General features: G+C 39.3%; 1 protein-coding gene across 1 annotated transcript in view; it reads right to left on the bottom strand.

Annotated features, from left to right (window-relative positions):
- prtga (protogenin homolog a (Gallus gallus)) overlaps window positions 1–18,505 on the bottom strand; it is a 52,097-nt gene extending 33,592 nt beyond the window's left edge. The window contains exons 1-5 of the mRNA XM_088333273.1: window positions 18,385–18,505; window positions 16,216–16,518; window positions 2,022–2,166; window positions 1,754–1,887; window positions 748–1,044 (exon numbers count right to left, since the gene is read on the bottom strand). Coding sequence (XP_088189399.1) covers window positions 748–1,044; window positions 1,754–1,887; window positions 2,022–2,166; window positions 16,216–16,518; window positions 18,385–18,451 — 946 coding nt within the window. The 5' untranslated portion in view covers window positions 18,452–18,505. The remainder of the gene's footprint in view (window positions 1–747; window positions 1,045–1,753; window positions 1,888–2,021; window positions 2,167–16,215; window positions 16,519–18,384) is intronic.
- Window positions 18,506–19,534: the final 1,029 nt, after the last annotated feature.

Below are 19,534 nucleotides of genomic sequence, written 5' to 3'. Positions count from 1 at the left end.
ATTATCCTTTTTCTGATATGGAAGATGGCAAATAGATTTGCACATTTATTTGCACTTTAATTTTTGTACAATCATTAGTTATATTTAAATCTAAGCTTAAAACTCGCTTCTACTCCATAGCATATGAATAACCTACTCTTCTCGTCGGCTGAAAAATAGTCTGCGTAATATAGTGTAATAATCTGTGAAGCCCTTTGAGACTCTTCGTGATTTAGAGCTATACAAATAAAAATGACTTGACTTGACTTGATATTGTGAAAAACTATTGTTACTGTATTATACGTAATGTTCTTCAGCATGGCGAAGAAAAATAGTTCTTGACATTTAAATGGAGGTTTTTTCCAATTCTACAATAATTTCAATTCATTTTTCTAGTCAAAATACTTGAGCAATAATGATCTTTTACGACAGAAGGCATATCATTTTGCTTATTCTAAGAATTATTTTACATATAATAAAACAAGAAAATATAAATTGGTTTTGACTACAAAAAAAGTAAAATGAGGCAGTAAAATAAGAGAAATCAGTCTAAGAATCAGCAGAAAAACTTTTTTTCTAATGTGTGGGTAAAAAGGGAGCAAGTGCTGTGACACTGCGTCGATGAGACTTTTTAAGATATGTTTTAAAATAATTAAAAATGTATCCCTTGAAGTGCCTTAAAAACCCCAGGGTTACATGTACCCCCAACTGTGTACTTCCCCTGTCTTATTTAACATTAGAATGATGCATGCAAGAGTGTGCCATTACCAAGTACAGTAACATTGGCTACTGCAACAGTGAAGTTACGCGTCCCGGGGGTGGTGGCCCTGCACACGTAGACTCCTCTGTGCTGGAGTTTGATGTCTGTAATGATAAGGTTGCCGTTTCCTAGCACTTTGGTGTGGTAGACGTCGATAGATTTGCTGTCTGCTCGACTCCAGGAGATGATAGGCCGGGGGTTGCCTGTGGCCATGCACTCCAGAGTGGCGCTCTGATGCACTGACACAGAGATGTTCTGCGGTCCGGCTATGATGAGTGGCCTCTGAGGAAGCCGGGGCCTGGGAGCTGAAAGAAGATTTGGGAAGCAGTGCAAGTTTCATTTTGTGGATATGACATGGGTGAGCTATGCTTTAGGTACGCAGACTTTAAAGGTGTTCACAAATAAGTATATATATTTTTTCAACTAGGCAAAGAATGTGTAAGGTTCCTTCCCACAATTATGCAGATATTTTGCAAAACATTCCACGCGCCAGTGGACTGGAGAAATATAAGGCTCTTTTCCTCTAGGGCTGTGATGTGATTGAAGGTACTCATCACGTTCAAAACACTGAATCCCATTAACACAACATGTGAGGCATCTCCAAAACAATAAACTCATTACTGCTTTGAAAAATCGCTGAGGACCTTTTGATTTTTTTTTTCAGAGTTGCTTGCTTTGACCTACAAAAGCTGCATTGGGTAAATTTACACGCTTCCATTACAGCAAGTGTTCCTTCTTTGTCTTGGCCTCCTATTAGTAGGCAATTGTTGCTTTTTGTTTGTGTTTTTTGCTGTGTGTGACGTGGTTGTCATAGTATTTTCCTGCTAGCTCCCCGTTAGGGTTGGAATTGCCGAGATCTTCGTCTTTTGTTTTCTCTGAATTAGCTCCTGTTTTCTGCACACATTGTGCTGTTTGGCCAGCTAGTCGACTAGCCTGCCTTGACCATTGATGTTCACATGACCGACCGAATTATTTTTTTGAAAAGCTGGCAGTGCACCGACTGGTGGAACCCACCTGCGATAATAGTGAGTATAGCCTCGGCGCTTCGCCGGCGGTTTGCAATATTGGTTGCGACGCAGCGGTAATTGCCGCCGTCTGCATGCTGCACACCATGGATCTGGAGGGCTCCATTGGGCAGCACAGTCATTCTGGATGAAACAATTAAATGGGTTATAATACAGTAACAGAGTGACATTAATTACCAACAAGCGGCATTTGAAAATAGTGTAGATGGCCAAAAAGCATCGGATATAAAATAGCTTGAAAAGATAATATTGCGTACCTTTCCGTAGAGAGGGGTAACGTAACCCGATTGAATTCCCAAGTGATGATTGGAGGAGGGTGCGCGCTGATTCTGCAGAAAAGTCTGGCAACCGAGCCTTCGGTTGCCACGACGGATGTTGGCTGGATTGTAAACGATGAAATACCTGAAGCGGGACGAGCAAACCGTTACTTCTAATGTTGTATTTGAAACACTGCATGTTTGGTCATGTTTGGGATACTGGGAATTTTGGTATAGTATTTATCGATATCGGACCAATAGCGATACTTTTTGCTTGGAAATGTCATGATCATTTGTATAATTGAATCCTCCTACCTGAGTTAGTTTATATTTAGGATAACTACAGTGCAAACATTTTAGGCAACTAAACATTTTTATTTTTTAATGTAGTAGCGACTACTTAAACGTTAACAGTATAAAGAAGAAAATACCTTTTTATATTACAGCTGTTTCAGATCAAAGGCCAAGAGAGTCAAACCAAAAAAAGCAGCAACAAAAATACAGTAACAAAAATATAAATACAGTTTTATCAATGTCAATTATACCTTCCATTTCCAAATTTTAAAAACAGAAGTCACAAAGTGCAAATAGTGTAAACAATACAATGTAAAAACCTTTAACAGTATAAAAAATAAAATACTTCTACTAAAACAAGCAGAGCAAAAGTCAAGAGAGTCAAACCAAAAAAATCACAGCTGAAACAAAGAAGCCCTTTTGGCTCTATTGCCATACTCTTAACAGATTTACAGGTTTTTGTTCAGGAACAGTAACGGGTTTACATTTTGGGTTGCAGCTTGCTCTTTGTAGGGTGAACTCATCTGTTAATGTAAATTTGCCACAGTGGGGAACCTTTTCACCAAACAAATTACACCAGGCATTGTCCTTTTTGGTGTTGAATAAAAAAGTCCACAAGGCACTGCTTCCTGATTGCCTCTCATTTTTAATTTCTGTAAAGCATAGAGCATAGATTTGGCTCTCTCTTTTGCCTGGCAGGCAAGATGCAACAGAAGGCCAGGTAGGAAGAGGTGCAGAAAGTGTGCGTGTCAGTCAACTCTCAGGCATGAACTTTGAAAGTGGCTGAGGGCACTGGGGGAGAGAGAGAGGGGCTTTTCTGTCTACATAGGAAAGCGTCGGTTTGATGGAGGGGTAAAATATCAATCCCTGGACCATAGTATAGATCAGATCCAAGTACTTGATTTATTAATATTAGGATCGATCTGCCCAACCCTTGTCAATAGATTTGTGTCGTTCTCGGATCATGAAGTGTCAAACAATTGAAAAATCCGCCTTGTTAAAGTATTGTTCTTCACGTACTCTAAACATTTGTCATTGAGAAACAATAACAAGAACTTGGTCATCAAATTTAACAGGGCCCAAACATCATTAAGACCCGCATGCTGATATTGTGATCATGGAGGATTTGTTGGGAAATGTTTGAAAAAAAATAATTCTTGATCTGATTTAAAAAGCTTTTAAATTTTGCGCATTGTATAACTCACCAACTATGACCTGAGGCCCATTAGCGACAGAATGCCTGTAACTGCAGATAATTTTGTTAAAAAAACGAATAAATGAAGGAATAAATAAATGAAGAAATAAATGAATGAATGAATGAATGAATGGCCTTTATTCTCATTGTGCAGTAGTACGACAAAATTGGAGGGCTTCTCATTCCTGCGCAAAATAAGACGTATCAAAAAGATACAAATGTGTAAAAAGATAAATATGTAAAAAAAGATATATTCTAATGATATAAAATAAATATGGGTGTATTCACACTGGCAGTAGATGGAACAATTGCATAAATGCATTATGCTTATTAACATTGTTGATGGCAGTCTGACAAGAAGCTGTTTTTCATTATGATCATTTTAGCTTATAAATATTTAAAAGGGGTTTACTGTGGTTCACCTCAAAATCATGAAGACTACCAACGTGTTCGTCCTATCAATTTCGAGCTGTTAACAATGTTGTTGATTTATAAAAGCAGATAAATAAAATTACCACTCATTATAAAGTAAAGTAAGGAAATATGTTTGAAAATAGCCAATATTGCTCATTTATACCAACATATAGATTTGAGCAAAGAAATACTAGCGGTTAAAGACTAACCCATTAGCCAGTCCGCGTGATGAGTGACTCGGCGTGGGTTTTGGCCATTGGCAGCTCGGGTATAAATGTGCTTATGTATTTGTCTTTTTGTCAAACACTTTTTCAACAAAGAGATTGAAAGTGCACAAGTGAATTTGCTTATCCGTGATTAATTAGGATGAAATCTAATCCTTAGCCTACAATTGATAAGCTGACATAGAAGCGATGCCACATTAGTCCATGTAGAAAAATTATGCTGTAATTAAAAAGTATTACAATCATGCCCAGAGTAAACCAATTATAAAATAAAACCATTTATTCATGATCTAAAAATCAAAGCTTTGCACGAAGTCAGCAGTTTTAGGTAGAATGGAGGTCAACTGTTATGATACCATCCCTCTCTGAAGGGGGTTGGGGCCAACTTGGTTCTTGTTTAATCAGATTAGCCCTGAGCTGTTGCGCTTCTGTTGTAAGAACCACTGTGGCGGCTGGATGTCAAAACAGGAATGGGCAAAAGCTTCCCAGCCCCCTTCTACTACACTGCCCACCCTCTATGTTAATGCTGAAGTGATATTTGCCGCAGGGTATGAGAGATTAGCTGCACTGATCTTCCCTCACAGAGAAATAATGTAAGCTTGACAAAAAGCATCTCAATCACTGATCAATGATCATTTACTGAGTCAAGGTGAATAATCAATAATTCTAGTCATGCTCAAAGCTGACTATAGTCCACTGACCTTAAGACTTTAGCTGGTGATGTTTTACCCAAGAGTATTTTTTTCACCAATCTTTGGTGTTTCTTTTGTGAACCATCAGAAGCAGAATGGCTACTCGAAGCCATTCCCCCAAAGCAAAAACAAGCTGACCATCTGCCCTACTCGGCAAGTTGACCTTTGACTTCTGACCTCCACAAATCCTGCCTAGCACCCAGCTCAGGAAGAGCTATGTACTGCCTAGGCACCCCTCAGCTTCTCTGGACAGCTCTGTAGGCTGCTTCACTGTTTATGTTTTGTGAATAGTGTCTTGCAATTAAGTGCAGTGTTTTGCTAAGGATAAATCCATTTGAGAGCATACAAATCTTAAACCTGTTCTGGAGCCTAATCGGACCAAACATGGGGATGGGCTCAGTACCCCTGAGTATTGTCATGAGTCAATAAGATAAGCATTTCCTAAAAACTATTTAACACGGTGTCAACAGTGGCAGCAAACAAACAACAAAAACAGGCCTGCATATGCTTCAAAAGTCTGTGTTTCTGTTTTGTACTGTTCATTGCAACAGATGCCACCAACTCAGCAAAAGGGAGTCAATGGACAGGTCAAGCCCAAACAAAGGTTCCTTTACAAATACCAGGTATTAGTTCAGCATCTCTGCTCTGGTTACTGAGATGGGGTCTCTGGTCGATACAGCCAAGTACTAAGTTCAAACTACTTGACTATTTCGCAAAGATTTGTAGCTACCATTTGTCATGTAATAGCTGTTTTCTTTCATTTATTTTTAAAAATGTGTTCCTTTTTTGAGGCAATCCAACTTCTTTGGGCAGGAATCCAACTTCAAGATTTTTTTTTCATGAAAATCTGAAAGTGTGTGGTTCACCATGGCTCTCCTTGTCCGCATGCAAGTGCATTACGATACATTAGTTGCTTCATCCTCTTTTGCGCTAATTGTTTGTTCAGAAACTGGTAATCATTTCCGTGACTTAACTACATGTATGCTCAACTAAACCTGTCTCTTAGAGTCAAATCCTTTAGAACAGGGGTCGGGAACCTATGGCTCGCGAGCCATATATGGCTCTTTCTATGAATACCTATGGCTCAGAGACCAATTTGATTGCATGCAAAATTTCTCCATCTTGTTCAAAACCGAGATTGTCTATCCTATTAAGGTACACGTAATGCCAAACCAAAGCTAATTGCAAAGGAAACACTTCGCAGTATATATAGGGCACGTTTTTCACTACAATTTACAGTCAAGGTGTCACACAAAAAAAGGGGAAAAAAAACTCGTTTTGGCTGTACAACGCTAAAGAATCATTTATTTAAAAGTTCACTATATAATCTGTGTTCAGTGTTCAGATACTTTATGATGAATCCACAGAACTGTAAATACGCCAAAACACCGGAAGAGAACTTAGTCATTTGATTGGGTGAGTGGGAGGGATGGGTGGAGCTATGCAAAAAGTACAAGCATTCCCTCCCATCTCTCGCCAAAGGTAAGCACATAAGGCTCCCTATTCTCAGAATGTTGTGACGTTTTTACAAAATAAATGCTTGCATCTGGTTTTGAAACCAATATGTATGAAAAAAAGGGTCAAAAGGAGTTTAACCGATCTTGAGTAATTGCAAGAAAGAGACAAGTTTAAAGTGGTCTGTTTGTTGACTTTGGGACAGGGGCTCTGGCATTATTCTCTTTTCATAATTTTTATCAAATCATCAAAAATAAATGTGCTGAAGACTAAGCTTTTGTCTGGGGAGAGGGTTTAGCAATTTAGTAAATTTGTCTCATAATATATGGTGTGGCTCTTTCCCAAAATAAAATTAATATTTTTTGCTTTTATGGCTTTTTGAGTCAAAAAGGTTCCCGACCCCTGCTTTAGAAGAATAGAATAGAATAGAATTTACTTTTATTGTCATTCTTTGTAACAATGCACACAGAACGAAATGTCGATACACCTGACCCGTACAGTTAAACTGTAGCGAGCCGATGCAGCCGCAGCCAAACAGGGCGCAGCGATTTTAGTCATTAGGTGACCAAACCCCCCAATTCCAACCCTTAATGCTGAGAGCCAAGCAGGGAGGCAATGAGTACCAATGTTGTAAGTCTTAGGTATGACTCGGCCGAGGCTTGAACCAGCGACCTCCCAGTCTCAGAGCGGGCGCCCTACCATCTAGGCTACCAAGACATGAAAAATGTTAACACCATTCAAAAGTCTGCGTACTGAAAAAACATACTAAAAAAACAAGCACACACTAGTCCCAGCTGATATCAGTCATTGCTGTTCTATTGAGTTAGGTCACTAATTAATTGAAGCAAAGAGACCTTTAACAACATGCTCAGCAGAATGAAAGCAAGCCCGATAAGCAGGGGGAAAAGAATGCAAAGCTGAAAAAACGGCAACAAATCAATCAGCGGCGTGCTGGCGGATGTGGGTCGGCTCTATGCAGCCTGCAGGACAGTCAAGTGACCGCTGGCCTGAAAGCACTATTCCCATGAGCGTCATGACCCCTGAGAGGACCGTGCAGAGGAGGTTTGGAGGGTGAGGGGGATAGGTCATCACCCATCCCCCCCTCGTCCTGCCCCTTATCTCGTCTCCAAACTTTTGCAGCCATTCAAAGCCAGCCTTCCACTCACCGCAAACAGTGACTGCATTGTCTTTAATCTCCAAAATAAAGGTCAACGTGTCAACAGGTACGGATTGTTTAACAGCACCTTTAGTTTGCTTTGAGATATCTTGTAATACTCTTGATTATAGTTGGTTGTACGCCCCCTCGCTACAATCTTAAGACAATACAAATCAATTCTTCATATTTGAAGCAAAAAACATGAACTTTGTACAAAAAAAGAACATGAGATTGAGAATTTAGGTTTTCTTTTGCCCCCCTCCCTCCATTGAACCGTTTTGGGAGACCTTTGACCCCTCGGCCTGCCATTGAAGGGAACCATGGTAACCTTTGGTGTCCAGGGGAGGAGGACACACAAGATTGCGCGCTTTCCGTTGTCTCATTTACGGCCACTTCATTCATCCAAGCCACAGCTTGCACACTGGAAAAGTTTGCTCTGGTCTTCCTGGGTTTCCTTAGCCGCGCACCAGCACAAGCCTTTAGCAACTCTAAATAGCGACATGTGGGCGTAATCTATTAAAACAAGCCCTACAAAAGCAGCACTAAAAATGACATTTGTGAAAACAGCCTGAGCTTGCCACAGTCACATAATGAGACTTTCAAAGCTTTTTACAGGCAACAAAACTTTTAGTTGAAAAAGTTATGGGACGGGTGCCTATCAGACTTTATGAACACTTTCAAGGCAATGATAACAAGTGTGTATTTTCCAAGTAATTGGAAAACTCATTTTAAGATGAAGCTTTTGGGATTATTTTCTTAAACCACATAAATGCCAAATTTAAAGCTGCGTGCCACACGGCAACAAATTTAGATATCCCTCGGTTTTCGCGGTTAATAGGGACCAGAACCACCCGCAAAAAGTGAAAATCCATGAAGTAGTGTCACACCTTTTTAAAAGCCCCCAAAGGGTTAAACTTAAATCACAATGACATCATTACCGACTGAAAGAATACGACTGTAACAAAAAATATTATACATTTACAAATACAGACAACACATAATAACAGTTGAATGAATAGCTTTAGTCCCATTACACAAAAGGTAAAACAAAATTGGTGGGATTCTCCTTTTAGTGTAAGAAAGCAATTTAGAGAGCGGCCGGCTCGCTGGGGACTGGTCAAGTCAAGTCACATTTAGTTGCACAGCCCTTAACCACACGATGTCTCAAACGACTGCACAGGATTACAATTACACCATCGCCTGATCTTAAACCGCCTGAGTCGCTTCTGAAGCCCGATAATAATCCATGAGGAATTATCCTCAACTATCTTCAGAGTCTGATACACTTGATGAATTTCTTTTTAATGTAACAAGCCGCTAAAAGCTAGCGATCGCTATGCTTGCAAGTTTGAATACGGAGGTAGACTGACTCACACCAGTCTATTACGGCCACTCACACAGACAGTCACACCCACCAAACCCAGAGCACCCTCCCTAATTTATCCCCGCTGAACACAATGCATGATACAACGATATTAATGACAACAAAGACAAAATCAATTTATTTAAAAGTCTGCAAAGAAGTGAACAAGCAATTACTGAAGCCAGGGGTCTCTTGGCCACGTTTTGACACAACGTGCCAGAAGAAATGACATCCACCGTGTTAATGGAGTTATTTAGAGATGTGTTTCTTAATTGGTGGGTCAGAATTTAAAGTGGGTCGTGGACCCGTTTTCAGTGGGTCGCGGGCCTGTGCCTCGGCAAAATAATGCTAAGAAAAAAAAAGAGGACCCTAACTCCTTAACAGTAGATGCCGAGAATTTCCTGCAAATTGAGTTAACACCCACCATTTCACACCACAGAAAAAGATGAGATTTGGATTTTATTATCTTAAAGACAAAGCCTCTGAAGGATTTTAATAAGAATGCAGGTAACTGAGAATTAAAGAGAATATTAATACTTGAAGTTGTTTTGCTTTTTTTGGTAATTTCAAAAAATGTGAATAGAATCTACTTTTCCTGGTTTATAGTTAGGGTGGGATGATGGGTCCTGAAGTCAGATGATTTAAGAGCACAGATTTAGACAACTTCTCCAGTTTCCATCTTTTCAAACGTATATCAAATGGCAGTCAGTCATGTCTTCACGTTCTCTTGCACTGCCAGTCAATATACAAAATATTGGTACATTTAAAGCAGAATTTTGATATCCCAATATGTCAATTGGAAAAGAAAGAGTTGATCGGTACATGGAAATACAGTACGGCGTCCCAATGTGGAGGGATTTTGTTGGCCACTAGTTTCAGCATTTCCCTCACTGTACCATATCAACTACAAATTATTTTCCTTGCCCTAATACTTTGTGGTGTTGTCTGTATTAGGAGTTAGGTCTCTTTCGTACTTGTCTGCTATTGGTTGACGTAAGCTAAGATGCCGGTCTGCTACCGGTTTGCATCACAACATCATGAAGATACAAAAATATATTTCTCTCTCGTGTGCTTTTCAAATACTTATTTTTTGTATTGTATTATAAGCGATGGGTACCAAGACTTGCCGTGATGCTAAAGGGAGAAGGGAAAAACGTGCAAACCATGGAAAAGAAGTACGCGATTTTCAAGAAATAAAAAGTAGCACACAGATCGTCAACCTTGCTGAGGAACATGGCCGTAAGCGAATGAGGATCTGGATAAATATAAAGAATAAGGTGATGAAATAAACAGAGGCTTCTTAGGTGAGACAAGTGGGAGTTTTAAAATTGCTTCTTATTTTAATCCAATGTCTCCTCCACACTCTGCATCCACCCAATACTCCACTGTACCAGGCTCAAGTCACATCACAACAAAGGTAGGTGCTAATTCATTTTTCCTTTGCATGTATATTTATCTATAATGTTATTTCATCATTAACATCTTTATTACATATCAGTAGTACTTACTAATGTTTAATATGTATATACAATTTGAATGTTTTCACCTAGGGTACTTATCACCTGCCGTACGCCATCTTGCAATAACCACCGAAAAAAACTGAGTTTACTGCACTTCAAGAATAGCAGAATAATATGTTAAAAAATATTTCAGTTTTTAACTATACATATGAAGCATACAGCCATTATATTTAGGATTTTCACAACTTGCAGATATGCCTATTTGGAACATGTTTGTCATGATAAAAGAGAGTTCCTTGGAGCCAAGCGAACTAAAAGTGATTTGGACAGGCAATACAATTTTAGAAAATTCGATCATAATATCAATGTTATCTTTGTGTCAGGTTATTGTGCATGTAACAATGGCGTTAAGTGCATCAGGGAGAAAGAGCTAAGTGACAGGTGTTTAACTTCAACCTCAATCTTAGGTGAGTCATCCATGTTCAGTAGCCTAGATGGTAGTGTGCCCGCTTTGAGACTGGGAGGTCGCTGGTTCGCGCCTCGACCGAGACATACCTAATTGGTATAATGGCGGCGCCCTCTGGCTGCGGCTGCATCGACTCGCTACAACGGGTCAGGTGTATCGACATTTCGTTCTGTGTACATTGTTACAAAGAATGACAATACAAAGGAAATTATTATTATTATATTATTATTATTATGTTAATGAGTGTAATTATTTCTCAAGGCAAAAAACAGTTAACTCATCCAATGCCATAAGGTATAAATACATTTTTTGGGTGCATTGTCCCTGAGAGCCAAAACGTAAAAAACATTTTTGTTTTATTTTTTTGAACTGTTATATAGGGTTTGGCGCAGCTCATCGGTAAGTATCAAGCCTCTTGAAATTATTTCAATATGATGAATCACCATTAACTGGCAGGAGTGGCTTCGATTATTGTCCACACATCAAGGAAGCTCCCACATCCTAGTGTTGCTTCCTGTATTCAGCGATTGAGGGTGTCTAGGCTGCCACAAATTACGAGTAGGCGTATTGAAGCAGTGTGGTCAGAGTACCAAAGATATGGCTAAGTACACACAGTTAACACTTCAAAAGAGCTTTTTTCATTCTAAAGTCCCACCGAGAGGGGTGACCGACAGCAAGACAAAAACTTTTCACTCTTCTTAAATAAATGTTATAACATTTACTACAAAAAAATGAAATCTAAAAATAAAAAAGATTAATAATATGAAAATAAAATCAGTAAGTATTGAGTGAATACTTAAGTCACGTGGACTGAACTTACATTAAAGGGACAGTGTGTATTATTTGACCATTAGATGTCCCTTTTCTGTGAAGTACAAAGAAAGAAGACAAACAACGGCGACTCAAAATTTTTCTTCTCATTTTTTGGCCAGTCTTTGGCAAAGAAAGGAAAAAAAGAAAGAAAAAGTAGAAAAATAAAAAAGGAAAAAAATTTAAAAATAAGGTAAAACAAAATGAAAAGACAGAAAGAAAAGGGGAAAAGGAAAAAAATAGACAAAGAGAAAAAAATGGGGGGGACTGAAAAAAGACAAGAAGGAAAAAGGAAGAGTAAAGAAAAAGGGTCAAAAGAAAAAAACAGAAACAAATAAATAGAGAGAAAAAATAAAGAAAAAAGAAATTAAGAGAAAATAACAGAAAAAGAAAAGAGAAAGAAAGAAAAGAAAAAGGAAAAAGTGAAAAGCAGAAAAAGAAAACAGGATATTTAATTTCAAGCAACGAAAGACTTCTGAAGTAGCCGTGTTGCGAGTCTTTCAAAGCAAATTATCATATTAGCGCATAAAAAGGGAGATACTACTTTGCTATTACTCTTGAATGAGGTTTTTAGTTCTAAATGAATAAATTTATTTGTATATTTTGTGTTTCAAAACAAAATGGTCCCTTTATAAACTTAAAGATAATGAAACATGTGCATGTAAATGCAAACGTAACAAAATTGAATTGGCTAATGTTATCTATTCCCCTCAGACTCTCTTTCGGCATATACAAAGAATTAAATACATCAATCAGCTATTTGTTTTCCTCCGGCAAGGCCCACGTGCATATTTTTTTAAACCAATGCAGCCCGCCACTCAAAAGGTTTGGAGACCCCTGTGCTGATTGTTTTTGTCCTGTTGTAAATCAACAATAGTATTACCTACACCCCACTTGTATGTCCCAAACTAGCAGGTAAGAAACCCTTCCCTGAATTGATGAGTAACAAGATTATGAGTATGGATGTTAAGAGAGGACTGTATGAGAGTGTGATTGTACCGACTGTGTTGTATGGTGCAGAGACTTGGAGCCTGAATGAAGATTTGAGAGGGAAATTAAATGTTTTTGAGATGAAGTGTTTGAGGAGTATGTTAGGAGTGACAAGATTGGATAGATTGAGAAATGAAATTGTGAGAGACAGAACTGGAGTAGTAGCGGAACTGAGCAAGCGAGTGGATGAGAGAGTACTCGGTTGGTTTGGACACATGGAGAGGATGGATGAGGAGCGAATGTTGAAGAGGTTATACAGAGCAGAAGTAAATGGAAGGAGACCAAGAGGAAGGCCGCGATTGACGTGGATGGATGGTGTCATGAGTGCACTGCAGGAAAGAGGTCTAAATCTAGTGGAAGCTAGAGCTCTTGTTGGTGATAGGAAGGAGTGGAGAGGTGTTGAGAAAGGATAGTGGGATTGTGGACGCGTTCTTAAGGATGGGCTGGGCACCCGTATGATGCAGCAGGGGTAAACCAGTGAAAGCTGTCGGGCCCTGCTGTTAAACAGAAGAGTGTGTTGTGTCACCCTGACCAGTGTGACATGGCCGCTTTCTTGTGTCCCGTTTCATCTGGAGGGACGAAAGCATGACCAACTTGGGTGCTGGGGTGCTTAACTTGTTTGGGTGTTTGGGCATTTGGGTTTGCCATGGTCAGACTTTTTTGTGTTTATTGTGTTTTTCTTTTCTCTGTTTTTGTGTATGTGTTTGTCTTGCTGTCGGTCACCCTTCTCGGTGGATATGACCAGGGTAGATAGATAGATATAGATGTCTTGAAATGAAAATTCTTCACCCAGGGTGCCTATTTCAGGTCAAATACAGTAAAGCATTCAGCATCCTTAATGGGAGCAGGTGTGCACCAAATAACCACAATACATACAAAAAGCCTGAATGTTGTTTATTTTCCCTGCAACCTAAACTGGCAAACTGCGAGAAGCCATGACAGCAAATCGAAGTGATGTGCTGAAATCTCCCATTAACCTGAAGTCAATCGACAAAAGTCACATGATTTGATTTGTGTGGCGCATTCCTCGTCATCAGATCCCTGCTTGTCACTTTTGTGCTCTGGTGACCGTTACATTGTTAAACAAGAGTCTTCCGCAGCAGCACAAACAACACTTTAACTTAGAATCAATGTCTAATCCTCTACTTAGGAGATCTAATTAGCATGCGGGTGGTTTGAACAGCTCCGCTGCTGCGGTTTGCCCGCCGAAATCAAGTCGGATAGTGAGCATTTGTTTTGGGAACGTAATGGAGTAAAACATTGGGGGTGAGTGACCATTTCAGCAGCTCAACTGTGTAAAGCCTGCAGCCAAAGACCTGCAATAAAGTTCGCTCATTTAAGCGGTAAGGGGACACAGCAATTCCCATTAAAGTGTGTGTGTGCGTGTGTGGCACTTTTGCACCAACCCCCCCTGTTACCACCATGTCCTTCAACTGAGCATTTCTCAGCTATGTGCAAATTTTATGAGCTTCCAGATAGACCCTCAAGGAACCCTAAGTGTCACTTTAAAGCAAACTGGTAATGCTTACAAGCTGCTCTTACATTTACTATCAACTTAATATGCTTTTTTTTCTTGTTGTATTTTAACGGGGAGGGAATAAAGATTTTTAAAAGCAGCTTTCAACCCTTAAGAGCGCGACCTGCTTGTCGCCTTGCCTCCAGTGAAAATGTCAATGGTAAAACCAATTCCTTCTGCTAACAAGCTAAACTATCTAAGCAGGGTAATGATTCAGTCAGTAAAACAATCATTTTGGGCATTCCTCTAAAAAATACATGACAAAAATGAGGCAAAACTAGGAACTGGCAGAAATGTGTGCTATTACTCCAACCAAAGTTACTATTTAAGATCTAGTGCTCTTAAAATCGAACTCTTAGCACCAAAAGCCGTCAAAGTTAGAGCTTTAATGCAGATATAAAAGCTTGATAAATGCTGTAATGCATCAGTTAAAGCTTTAAAGCTGTTTTAACCATTTAGTCAAAACAAATTTTAAATTTTAAGCCTTTAACCTCTGGCAGCAACAATTTGCCAACAGCCAAAAGACTGGATTGACTCGCTGGTATTTTAGTTGTCATCCTGGTCAGACTATGACAAATGGCTATTCAGCTAGATGATTCGTTACTGACAATTCCTGTCAGTCTGACAGTCAGTCAATCAATTTATTAGATTATTTTTTTTATTCATTAGATATTTATTTAAATATTTCTCATTATTTTTATCATTTATTTTTAAATTTGCAGCTCTAAGGTGAAAAAAGTAAAGTCGGTTGGTTACTTCATTTGAATCATGAAATCATTTATCACACCAACTCCTGGCTGTCATTATTTTAGAGATTAATGGATTAATGTGCCAGCAAATTCAAATTGAGAGATATAAGCCTTATATTTCCAACTTCCGACCACTGTGCATGCATATAACTGCCAGTAAGAATGCCATCAAAACCTCTGAAAGACCGGGTAGTGTTACGATTAAGATAAAAGGCCAAAAACAGAAGTGATGACATTGACTAATGAATTAGCTGTCACCATATTAGGTCGTTAATGAAATCTTGACTAGTATTAGGTTGCAAAAGTAACAAATCAAGACTATTCACCTGAGGTCCCAGTACTAGTGCACTATTTGTCAATACCAGTGACCCTACAGAGCACAACATAATTATTTATTATTATGGTAAATATATGCGGCCCATATATGTAAAAATTACATATAGAAGAATTCTGTTACGGACGGCACGGAGACATGGTCGTTAGCGCACAACCCCACGGTGCAGAGGTCCAGGGTTCAATTCCAGCTACCACAGCCTCCCCATGTGGAGTTTGCATGTTCTCCCCGTCAATACAAGTCACACTTGTGCCTGCGTGAATTTCCTCCGGCCACTCCAGGTGCCTTCCACGTTCCAAGAATATGCATGTCAGGTTATTTGGCTTGTAAAATTGTTCCTAGGTGTGATTGAGCGAGTGAATGGTTATCTGTTCCTGTTTGCCCTGCAATTGCCCGGAAACCCGTTCAGGGTGTCCTTTGCCCACTGCCCGAAGATGGCTGGGATGGGCTCCAGCACCCTCGCAACCCGAGTGAGGATAAGCGGCACAGAAAATGGATGGGATTCTGTTGGACATGTAGTGCGAAAATGGTCTTAATATTGTGGATAACGACAACAAGAAAAATAACCAAAATCTCAAAAATCTGCGCGCAACTAGTGAGAAAAGAAGGGGAGAGATGTCCCACAACTCTGTTTTAACATTTCCCCTCCTCCCTCCCTGAAGCAGACAAGAACGCATTCCAAAAGAACAATTCCTCCAACGATCAGGGTGCAATAACATGAAAGGCCGAGTTTGTGAATAGGGGTCATCTGCTCCTTAGCTTTGGGAGGTGGCATCCTGGACAGCGCTGCTCCTTCATTAACACACCAATGGACACATCCCTATTTCAGGCAGTATCTTTCATTCCTCCACCTTAGCTACCCTGAATGCTGCACTGTGCCGCAAACATGAATTGAATAATCCCTTGTGCAAAGAAATGAAGTCTGAATGATTTGAATCCAAATCAACATGCCAATAAAGTACAATAAGTTGAAGTTAAGGTAGAAAGAAATGTGCGTTTTACGGAAATTAATAAGATAATTAAAAGACAACCAGCTAGGAAACATCATGGAGAATCAACTCTGACATCATACTCACTTGCGATTGTCAGCCGAGCCCTCTGGCTGAGGATGGCTCCATACTTATTTTGGGCAAGGCACTGATAGAAGCCCTCATGTGATTTGTCTCCTCGTCTGCTCTCCACTTCAGAAATGTAAAGGGAGCTGTTGGAGAGAAGGTATACCCTCTCGTTCTCCGCCACTTTGGCCCCGTTTCGGAGCCATCGGACGCTTATGGGCATCTCTCCATGTGCCTGGCAGTCCAGAATGACAGATTCTTTGCGCATGACCGTCACATCGTGAGGCTCCTTGATGAAAAATAACTCGCTGAAGCAAAAAATACCTAAAAATAAGAAGAGAAAAAAATCAGACAAATGTCACGTTTGCAAAACTTTAGGACAGTCCCAAAATGTGCCACAACATGGTTTGGAAGTAAGTGCAGCATAAATGGATGCAAGAAGAAGGAAAAGAGAGAAAAATAGAAAACATCATGACCATTAGCCCTGGCCATTCCTTAACACACAGTGGTTATTAAAAAAAAAAAAATGTTTTGTTGTTGATTTTTCACACCACGATAATAATGTCAACTCTTCTTTTAGTACAATTTCGAAAAATCAGCCAGACTAGCCTGATGTTATTCTATTTTATAGTATTATCCATCCATCCATTATCTGTACTGCTTATACTCCAAAGGGATGCAGGGGTGCTGAAGCCCATCCCAGCTATCTTCGGGCAGTGGGCAGGGGACATACTGAACTGGTTGCCAGTCAATCGCAGGGCATACAGAGACATACTACCATTCACCCGCTCATTCACACCTAGGGACAATTTGGACCGGGCAATTAACCTTACATGCAAGTTTTTGGAATGTGGGAGGAAACCGGAGGTAACCCACGCAAGCACGGGGAGAACATGCAAACTCAGAACTGTCCCACACGCGCGCTAACCACTGCGCTGCCGTGCTGCCCTCATAGTATTATATTTACCTTATTTTATACTGTGTTTAATACTATTGGTTATTTTACTTGGCTTTTAATTTTTGGGTCAGTTTAGTCAACATTAATTATTAAAGTTAACATTAACACTGTGTGTTATTTAGTGGCCCCTAGTGGTAAAAAAAATACATTATTAACAAACAAAATGATTGATTTCAATCAGCTTAATTTCATGAACCATCATATCAACTAGTATTTTTTTAAATACTTGTAGGTCGAGACATTTGTATTTATTTCACATAACATGATCCTCATCTGAAGGGAGCTGACATAATTGTCCATCCTCTTGCTGATAAAGGTTCCCCAAAAACTCAAAAAGGCTGGGCAAAAAAAAGAATGGTGCAATTTGATCACGTTACGTCTTTGTGGTTTGTAGTCTTCCTTGTGCTTTTTAGCAGACATTTTCAGTTGCATTACACCATACAGCGATATCTTGTTCTCAGATAATACACACTGTCACTTTAAGTGGGAGTAAATGTCATAAATGTGTTTGAAAATATTGTTTTTACATTGTTTGTGACTTATTCATTTCATTTGGTTGTGTTTCAAGGCCCATTTTAATCAAAACATACTCAATTAAATTTGAAATATGCGAAATAAACAGATGATACAGAACTTACCACACGTAACTGTCTTTTTCTATTTCTAATTGTACAGCCAACAACAGTGTAACGTTGTTTCATAGCTGAACCTTTCTAATTATTTCCAGTTTTGAATGGAATTGTCTTTATTGTCATTTATATCATTGTTAGGAAACAGTGTATGCAACGAGGTCAGACATGGCACTGCAGTTGTAAACGTGTAATAAAGAGGGAAAAAATAAAGACTGTCAGAATAAATAGGCAAAAAAAATACTGGCTTAAGTGGTAATTATAGTGCGGTGAAAACGAATAGTGCATCGTAACAATAGTACAATGGAAAGAAGTGCAAAAACATTCAGCAGCAACAAAATAGTAAGATAATTAGGTGAAAAGATATATTTTTCACACTTTTGTGCGCTCATTTAGGGTGGTGATGGCCCAGGTGATAAAGATGCGTACGGAATTCGAAGTGACACGTTTCTTTTAAAGTCTGAAACTCTTATTCAATTGAAAAATACTTTCTAAAATATACATATACATAATTCCAATTACAAAACACAGTTAGTGACGAAGTCGTCCTCTGAACTTCCAACAGTAACTGCTCAAGTGGAAATCTAAAAATGTCAAACTTACCTGAGATTGGAAGAAAAGCGGCAAATAAGAGCAACCGCTGATAAATGTTCCTTCTGACAAGCGCCATTTACGTGAAATGTCCTCGCATGCTAGCTAGTTTGTAGTTGCGACTGCTTCCAAATGAACAGCGCTTGCGAGTGACTGAAGCCGCTGGAGAGTGGAGTGGTGGCGGGGGATGTGAGCCCACGAGTGGCCCACCCACCTCCGTACTCATCACTTCTAGCCATCACCGTTTCCCAGTCGTTAAGTGTCTGGGAAATGGCGTCATCTAGCGGAGATAACATGTATATGCTGAGTTGCGGTTTTTGAGTTGCAACTTACAAAAACAGCATGCCCAACTATGAGTACAGGTGTACAAATCGCCTCTTTAAGGAATATGGTTTATTTCTTCACAAATCCAAGAGAAAACAAAAGCACCAAGCCATTCAAATAACTGACTGGGCAGAGGACAACATTAGAAATGTAAATGGTAAATAGTCTGCATTTATATAGCGCTTTTCAATGTGCTTCGCACTTACCCATTCACACACACACTCACACACCAATAGGGAGTCAGCCATACAAGGCCCCTACCTGCTTATTGGGGGCATTAGAGATTCAGTGTCTTGCCCAAGAACATTTCGACATATAACACGGAGCAGCTGGGAATGGAACTTGCGACCTCTTGATCCCAAGACGAGCGCTCTCCGTTTTCCGATGTCCACTTCATATCTGATAAGTTATTAAATTAATGAGAAAGGGTCAGTATAATATGTAAGTGGCCTACCAATGCCTACTATAGACTTTAAGTTTGCAACTATTGGCGCTAGCCAGTAGATTTTTTCATACTACTAATAATAACAACAATTATTAAAACATTAATAATAACGTTATCAACACTGTTAATGTATATTTTATATAATGCATATTCGAAAATTGTATTGTATTAATTTTTATGATAATTATTACTGTTGACCATGATGTATTCATAGGTGGTGTCCGTAACTTCAAACTATTCGACATCATTGCAGCCTCTGTCAAGGTCCTTTTGTTGATCACGCTTGAATAAATTCTTCCTTTATCATCTTTTTGGAGGTTTTAGTCGGCATCTGGACTGTGTTTAAAACAGTGCTTCTCTTACTTTCACCATTTTCTTCCTAAAATTAAAAAA

This window comes from Urocampus carinirostris, chromosome 4 (genome assembly GCF_059441175.1).
Source record: "Urocampus carinirostris isolate Australia breed hairy pipefish chromosome 4, RoL_Ucar_1.0, whole genome shotgun sequence".
Lineage (NCBI taxonomy): Eukaryota > Metazoa > Chordata > Actinopteri > Syngnathiformes > Syngnathidae > Urocampus > Urocampus carinirostris.
This window is presented reverse-complemented; position numbering and strand designations above follow the sequence as displayed.